This window comes from Amphibalanus amphitrite, unplaced genomic scaffold (genome assembly GCF_019059575.1).
Source record: "Amphibalanus amphitrite isolate SeventyFive unplaced genomic scaffold, NRLGWU_Aamphi_draft 000026F_arrow, whole genome shotgun sequence".
Taxonomy (NCBI): domain Eukaryota; kingdom Metazoa; phylum Arthropoda; class Thecostraca; order Balanomorpha; family Balanidae; genus Amphibalanus; species Amphibalanus amphitrite.
Window position 1 is genome coordinate 862,754 of NW_024881522.1, and position 8,549 is coordinate 871,302.

The following is an 8,549-nucleotide window of genomic DNA, read 5'->3' on the forward strand; positions in this document are numbered from 1 at the left end:
CGTAAATTCGCCCTTGTACGGCCAAAAACGGGGCGCTAGGGTAAAAATGGGTATCAATCGAAAGCTCTCGTTTACCCAGACACAGTCCTGCAGGAAAATTCCACTTTTTCCCCATAGGAAAGTTTTACGGGAAAATCAAAATTTCGGGTCAATGGGGGGTCCCCCCCGATTTCGTTCGAAATCGGCACACAGGTGCCCCACCACCAGCCGAGAAACTTTCCCCAAAACGGTCCCCGTTGCATTGACGTTTAAGGCCCGTAAAGCCCCCTAGACTCGTAAAATATCCGTAAAATCGCCTTTGTACGGACAAAAAAGTGGTGCTATGGTAAAAATGGGTATCAATCGAAAGCTCTCGTTTACCCAGACACAGTCCTGCAGGAAAATTTCACTTTTGTCCCATAGGAAAGTTTTTACGGGAAAATAAAAACTTTCCTATGGGGAAAAAGTGAAATTTTCCTGCAGGACTGTGTCTGGGTAAACGAGAGCTTTCGATTGATACCCATTTTTACCCTAGCGCCCCGTTTTTGGCCGTACAAGGGCGAATTTACGGATTTTTTACGAGTTTACGGGGCTTTAAGGGCCTTAAACGTCAATGCAACGGGGACCGTTTTGGGGAAAGTTTCTCGGCTGGTGGTGGGGCACCTGTGTGCCGATTTTGAACGAAATCGGGGGGGACCCCCCATTGACCCAAAATTTTGATTTTCCCGTAAAAACTTTCCTATGGGGAAAAAGTGGAATTTTCCTGCAGGACTGTGTCTGGGTAAACGAAAGCTTTCGATTGATACCCATTTTTACTTTAGCGCCCCGTTTTTGGCCGTACAAGGGCGAATTTACGGATTTTTTACGAGTTTACGGGGCTTTAAGGGCTTTAAACGTCAATGCAACGGGGACCGTTTTGGGGAAAGTTTCTCGGCTGGTGGTGGGGCACCTGTGTGCCGATTTTGAACGAAATCGGGGGGGACCCCCCATTGACCCGAAATTTTGATTTTCCCGTAAAAACTTTCCTATGGGGAAAAAGTGGAATTTTCCTGCAGGACTGTGTCTGGGTAAACGAGAGCTTTCGATTGATACCCATTTTTACCCTAGCGCCCCGTTTTTGGCCGTACAAGGGCGAATTTACGGATTTTTTACGAGTTTACGGGGCTTTAAGGGCCTTAAACGTCAATGCAACGGGGACCGTTTTGGGGAAAGTTTCTCGGCTGGTGGTGGGGCACCTGTGTGCCGATTTTGAACGAAATCGGGGGGGACCCCCCATTGACCCGAAATTTTGATTTTCCCGTAAAAACTTTCCTATGGGGAAAAAGTGGAATTTTCCTGCAGGACTGTGTCTGGGTAAACGAGAGCTTTCGATTGATACCCATTTTTACCCTAGCGCCCCGTTTTTGGCCGTACAAGGGCGAATTTACGGATTTTTTACGAGTTTACGGGGCTTTAAGGGCCTTAAACGTCAATGCAACGGGGACCGTTTTGGGGAAAGTTTCTCGGCTGGTGGTGGGGCACCTGTGTGCCGATTTTGAACGAAATCGGGGGGGACCCCCCATTGACCCAAAATTTTGATTTTCCCGTAAAAACTTTCCTATGGGAAAAAAGTGGAATTTTCCTGCAGGACTGTGTCTGGGTAAACGAGAGCTTTCGATTGATACCCATTTTTACCATAGCACCACTTTTTTGTCCGTACAAAGGCGATTTTACGGATATTTTACGAGTCTAGGGGGCTTTACGGGCCTTAAACGTCAATGCAACGGGGACCGTTTTGGGGAAAGTTTCTCGGCTGGTGGTGGGGCACCTGTGTGCCGATTTTGAACGAAATCGGGGGGGACCCCCCATTGACCCGAAATTTTGATTTTCCTGTAAAAACTTTCCTATGGGGAAAAAGTGGAATTTTCCTGCAGGACTGTGCCTGGGTAAACGAGAGCTTTCGATTGATACCCATTTTTACCCTAGCGCCCCGTTTTTGGCCGTACAAGGGCGAATTTACGGATTTTTTACGAGTTTACGGGGCTTTAAGGGCCTTAAACGTCAATGCAACGGGGACCGTTTTGGGGAAAGTTTCTCGGCTGGTGGTGGGGCACCTGTGTGCCGATTTTGAACGAAATCGGGGGGGACCCCCCATTGACCCAAAATTTTGATTTTCCCGTAAAAACTTTCCTATGGGGAAAAAGTGGAATTTTCCTGCAGGACTGTGTCTGGGTAAACGAAAGCTTTCGATTGATACCCATTTTTACTTTAGCGCCCCGTTTTTGGCCGTACAAGGGCGAATTTACGGATTTTTTACGAGTTTACGGGGCTTTAAGGGCTTTAAACGTCAATGCAACGGGGACCGTTTTGGGGAAAGTTTCTCGGCTGGTGGTGGGGCACCTGTGTGCCGATTTTGAACGAAATCGGGGGGGACCCCCCATTGACCCGAAATTTTGATTTTCCCGTAAAAACTTTCCTATGGGGAAAAAGTGGAATTTTCCTGCAGGACTGTGTCTGGGTAAACGAGAGCTTTCGATTGATACCCATTTTTAATAATAATAATAATAATAATAATAATCCATTTATTTCGCACCGATATTTCACGGTACATATTCAACACATAACAATACACACCAACACAACACACGAACATGCAGACATAGCACAGCTACGTTTTACCCATCAAGTCAGGCATCTAAGTCATTACATCTAGGTGGTCCCGCCTTGGTCCCGCCTCATCATGCGTTCATTGACTATACGCTCAATGTTCGACATAAATATGTTTTGTAAGTCAAATGGAGTTATGACACTGAAATCCAAGCCTAGTAGGTCGTAGCGTCTCCGTATTGCGAGGCTAGCTTTCGCAGATAATCCATTACGGCCTATTACACTATTTCTAATACACTGGACAATACCATTACTGCTTTGATTGATGCGACGGTGAAACATGAGCTGTCTTTTAGCTAGAAGCATAGGACAAGTAAGTAATTTGACTCGATGACACAGTTCATGATTTCTGGTTCCAAGGGGCAAATTCATAAGCTTTTTAATACACCGATGATACGCTACATGCATTTCACGAAGAGATCTCTGATTGGTATCAACATTCCATAGTTCACATCCATACATATGTGTACAGTATGACTTAAATAATTTTATAAGTAAACTCTTATTAGCATGCCTGAGCTTTGCATAAAGCATGTTGGTCATATAGTACATTGAGCGCTTTACCCTTCGAATATCGGGCACATCACATAAGTCATTAGAAATGATATGGCCAAGGTATTTAAATTGACTGACCCATTTCAGATTCTCACCACACAGTGCGATTTTTGGCTCCTTAGAGTTCATTAAATGACTAGCTTTATAAGGCTTCCTAGGGTTAAAAACCATGCACACAGTTTTTTGCACATTAAACCTTATTGAGTAGTAATAGACAAATATATATATTGAGACGGGTTACACAGCACATTGGGTGGACGCGTTTCGTCTAAATGACTTGTGTTTGTATTGTTTTAATTTCCGAGAGGGTGTCGAAAAAGTCATTTAGACGAAACGCGTCCACCCAATGTGCTGTGTAACCCGTCTCAATATATATTAAACCTTATATCTCTGGACACAGCAAAACATTCGCACTGATCCACCAGAGTCTGAAGCCCTTGTCTGGTGGGGGATAGAAGCACTATATCATCCGCATAGGCGATGACATTGACGGCACAATCGCCAACAAAACATCCAGTTCGAAGAGAACGCAACTTAATCAACAGATCATCAATATATACATTGAACAGCAATGGGGAGAGGTTTCCGCCCTGCCTTACACCATTCTGGATGGAAAATGACACTGATTCCCTACTGGCCCATTTGACACTCATTCTCTGATGCCCGTACCAGTGAATAAGAAGTTTCAAATATATTGGGGGAACTTTTCGTTGATCAAGTATCTTAAAAAGCGTGGCATGACACACTCTGTCAAACGCCTTACTCGCATCTAAGAAGGACACATACACCGAACTGCCTCGCTCTGTGTAATAGTTCACTGTCTCTTTAAATGCATAAACAGCATGAGATGTCGAATGGCCATCCTTGAATCCAAATTGGGATTCACATGTCTTTAAGAAGGGAGCTAGCTTTTCAACCAGAATAAGTTCTAACACCTTTGATATGGTTGTCGATAGGGCTATAGCCCTATAATTTGATTTGTCGTCCAACGCACCATTCTTATTCTTGACAATGGGGACTAACAAAGAATAAATTAGGCTGTCAGGAAGCACACAATGATTTAGCATGCAATTGAACAAATGTGCCAAAAGACATGGCAAAGATTCTGCATGTAGATGTAGCAGGTGGTCAGCAGACACCCCATCATGTCCAGCTGTTTTCCCACTTTTCAGCTGACGAAGAGCAGAAAGCACGTCTTCATCAGTTATTGGTGATGTCATATTAGCCCTACCAGATGGTAGGTCAGCGATGACAGCAAATTTTTTACCTAGCAAATTTTTACCCTAGCGCCCCGTTTTTGGCCGTACAAGGGCGAATTTACGGATTTTTTACGAGTTTACGGGGCTTTAAGGGCCTTAAACGTCAATGCAACGGGGACCGTTTTGGGGAAAGTTTCTCGGCTGGTGGTGGGGCACCTGTGTGCCGATTTTGAACGAAATCGGGGGGGACCCCCCATTGACCCGAAATTTTGATTTTCCCGTAAAAACTTTCCTATGGGGAAAAAGTGGAATTTTCCTGCAGGACTGTGTCTGGGTAAACGAGAGCTTTCGATTGATACCCATTTTTACCCTAGCGCCCCGTTTTTGGCCGTACAAGGGCGAATTTACGGATTTTTTTACGAGTTTACGGGGCTTTAAGGGCCTTAAACGTCAATGCAACGGGGACCGTTTTGGGGAAAGTTTCTCGGCTGGTGGTGGGGCACCTGTGTGCCGATTTTGAACGAAATCGGGGGGGACCCCCCATTGACCCAAAATTTTGATTTTCCCGTAAAAACTTTCCTATGGGAAAAAAGTGGAATTTTCCTGCAGGACTGTGTCTGGGTAAACGAGAGCTTTCGATTGATACCCATTTTTACCATAGCACCACTTTTTTGTCCGTACAAAGGCGATTTTACGGATATTTTACGAGTCTAGGGGGCTTTACGGGCCTTAAACGTCAATGCAACGGGGACCGTTTTGGGGAAAGTTTCTCGGCTGGTGGTGGGGCACCTGTGTGCCGATTTTGAACGAAATCGGGGGGGACCCCCCATTGACCCGAAATTTTGATTTTCCTGTAAAAACTTTCCTATGGGGAAAAAGTGGAATTTTCCTGCAGGACTGTGCCTGGGTAAACGAGAGCTTTCGATTGATACCCATTTTTACCCTAGCGCCCCGTTTTTGGCCGTACAAGGGCGAATTTACGGATTTTTTACGAGTTTACGGGGCTTTAAGGGCCTTAAACGTCAATGCAACGGGGACCGTTTTGGGGAAAGTTTCTCGGCTGGTGGTGGGGCAGCTGTGTGCCGATTTTGAACGAAATCGGGGGGGACCCCCCATTGACCCGAAATTTTGATTTTCCCGTAAAAACTTTCCTATGGGGAAAAAGTGGATTTTTCCTGCAGGACTGTGTCTGGGTAAACGAGAGCTTTCGATTGATACCCATTTTTACCCTAGCGCCCCGTTTTTGGCCGTACAAGGGCGAATTTACGGATTTTTTTACGAGTTTACGGGGCTTTAAGGGCCTTAAACGTCAATGCAACGGGGACCGTTTTTTTGGGAAAGTTTCTCGGCTGGTGGTGGGGCACCTGTGTGCCGATTTTGAACGAAATCGGGGGGGACCCCCCATTGACCCGAAATTTTGATTTTCCTGTAAAAACTTTCCTATGGGGAAAAAGTGGAATTTTCCTGCAGGACTGTGCCTGGGTAAACGAGAGCTTTCGATTGATACCCATTTTTACCCTAGCGCCCCGTTTTTGGCCGTACAAGGGCGAATTTACGGATTTTTTACGAGTTTACGGGGCTTTAAGGGCCTTAAACGTCAATGCAACGGGGACCGTTTTGGGGAAAGTTTCTCGGCTGGTGGTGGGGCACCTGTGTGCCGATTTTGAACGAAATCGGGGGGGACCCCCCATTGACCCGAAATTTTGATTTTCCTGTAAAAACTTTCCTATGGGGAAAAAGTGGAATTTTCCTGCAGGACTGTGCCTGGGTAAACGAGAGCTTTCGATTGATACCCATTTTTACCCTAGCGCCCCGTTTTTGGCCGTACAAGGGCGAATTTACGGATTTTTTACGAGTTTACGGGGCTTTAAGGGCCTTAAACGTCAATGCAACGGGGACCGTTTTGGGGAAAGTTTCTCGGCTGGTGGTGGGGCACCTGTGTGCCGATTTTGAACGAAATCGGGGGGGACCCCCCATTGACCCAAAATTTTGATTTTCCCGTAAAAACTTTCCTATGGGGAAAAAGTGGAATTTTCCTGCAGGACTGTGTCTGGGTAAACGAAAGCTTTCGATTGATACCCATTTTTACTTTAGCGCCCCGTTTTTGGCCGTACAAGGGCGAATTTACGGATTTTTTACGAGTTTACGGGGCTTTAAGGGCCTTAAACGTCAATGCAACGGGGACCGTTTTGGGGAAAGTTTCTCGGCTGGTGGTGGGGCACCTGTGTGCCGATTTTGAACGAAATCGGGGGGGACCCCCCATTGACCCGAAATTTTGATTTTCCCGTAAAAACTTTCCTATGGGGAAAAAGTGGATTTTTCCTGCAGGACTGTGTCTGGGTAAACGAGAGCTTTCGATTGATACCCATTTTTACCCTAGCGCCCCGTTTTTGGCCGTACAAGGGCGAATTTACGGATTTTTTTACGAGTTTACGGGGCTTTAAGGGCCTTAAACGTCAATGCAACGGGGACCGTTTTGGGGAAAGTTTCTCGGCTGGTGGTGGGGCACCTGTGTGCCGATTTTGAACGAAATCGGGGGGGGACCCCCCATTGACCCAAAATTTTGATTTTCCCGTAAAAACTTTCCTATGGGGAAAAAGTGGAATTTTCCTGCAGGACTGTGTCTGGGTAAACGAGAGCTTTCGATTGATACCCATTTTTACCTCTTTGTGACGTCATTTCTAGGGGAAAACGGGTCATAAAGGTTTCCCTCTACCGGGGCCTTTTTCCCCCTACCGAATCTGTGCTGTGCTGAATCTGTGCTGAATCTGTGCCAACTTCCGTTACATGTTCCATCGCATGGCGCTACCTCAACCTGACACTACCAGGTATTGGTGTTTAGTTTTCATGGAAATGTAAGAAGAATTGCCCATTTTCGCTTATATTTCCATAGATGCTAAGGATCAATGCCTGATGGTGTCGGGTAACATCATGTGCTAAAACATGGCTCTTAGAGTTTGTTTTTCATGAGTTAAGCACACCACATACAAGGCATGATATCCTCTACCCCTATATCTCTTAATTTTTTACTTGCTTTTGAAGTGAGTGTGATCCACTGGGAATGCAGTGAGCCCTGGCCCCTGACCTTAGTCTGTTTACAGCCTCATCTGAATTTAGCTGACTGAAAGGGAAAATCAGCTGCCACCTCTTCTCATCATATGGCAATGGAGTCTAATGTAACCATGGTCTCTGGCGACATCTTCTCCTGCCCATCTTCACACAGCATGGCCCACTGCATCTCTGCCGACTGCAGGCTGGGCAAAGGCATCGCTCTCACATTCAAAATGAAGTTTGGCGGCGTTCCGGAGATACGCTCACAGCACTGCCGGCCGGGCGAGGTGGCGGTCCTGCGGCGCGGTGAGCGCTTCATCTATGCGCTGGTCACCAAACAAAAGTACAGCGACCGGCCGACCTACGACACACTGCGTCGGTCGCTGCACGCGCTCAAGGAGCACTGTGTGGCGCATGACGTGAAGCACTTGGCGATGCCACGCATCGGCTGCGGGCTGGACCGACTCAGCTGGGACCGAGTCCTAGCCATGATTCGCTCCGAGTTCAAGGACACGGCCGTCAAAGTTGAAATCTACTCGCTGTAGCAGGAAGGAAGTGGCCGGGAGAGGAGTGTTAAAGACACTTTCTGAGGTCTAAAGGGGACCAGTTAACTGATCTGTGATTGATAATGATCCTCGAGTGCTGTGCTGTCACAAGTGGATGACGCTAAATGGATTGTGTCGCTTCCTTGTCATGAATGGCATAATGTTGCCTTCAGAAGAGTGGGTTGAAACCAGAATTTCGTCCATTTTTTGTTGAATACATTTTCTTACGTTTTAGTGAGGCATTAATGGTTGGCCAATAGTGGTGTTAGGGAAGTTCTGAAGCCAGTGTTCTGCGATGTTCAAACAGCTTGATTGCCATTCATTCATGGGTTCATTGATTTATCATCTGCCCAAAACTGAACTAAGTTTGATTGACCTGCCGTTTGAGGTGCTTGTATTCTCTTAGCAGAGGTCAAGTTGTGACTATTGACCATTCATGCGTCGCCGTCTATGCTGGACATTGATCTGCAATGACACGATTGACGGCGACCCCGCTGCTTCCAGTATTACTAAGAGCTGTGCAATAAAACTCCGCAATGTTTTCCCGTTATGTGACCCGTGAGCTGCCAACGCG

General features: G+C 46.4%; 1 protein-coding gene across 1 annotated transcript; it reads left to right on the forward strand.

The window, feature by feature from the left end:
• The first annotated feature begins 7,198 nt into the window (after positions 1–7,198).
• Positions 7,199–8,517, forward strand: LOC122363503 (ADP-ribose glycohydrolase OARD1-like). Its single transcript, XM_043332873.1, has 2 exons — positions 7,199–7,207; positions 7,603–8,517. The coding sequence occupies exon 2, from the start codon at positions 7,604–7,606 to the stop codon at positions 7,973–7,975; it is 372 nt and encodes a 123-aa protein (XP_043188808.1). The 5' UTR covers positions 7,199–7,207; position 7,603; the 3' UTR covers positions 7,976–8,517.
• The last annotated feature ends 32 nt before the right edge of the window (positions 8,518–8,549 follow it).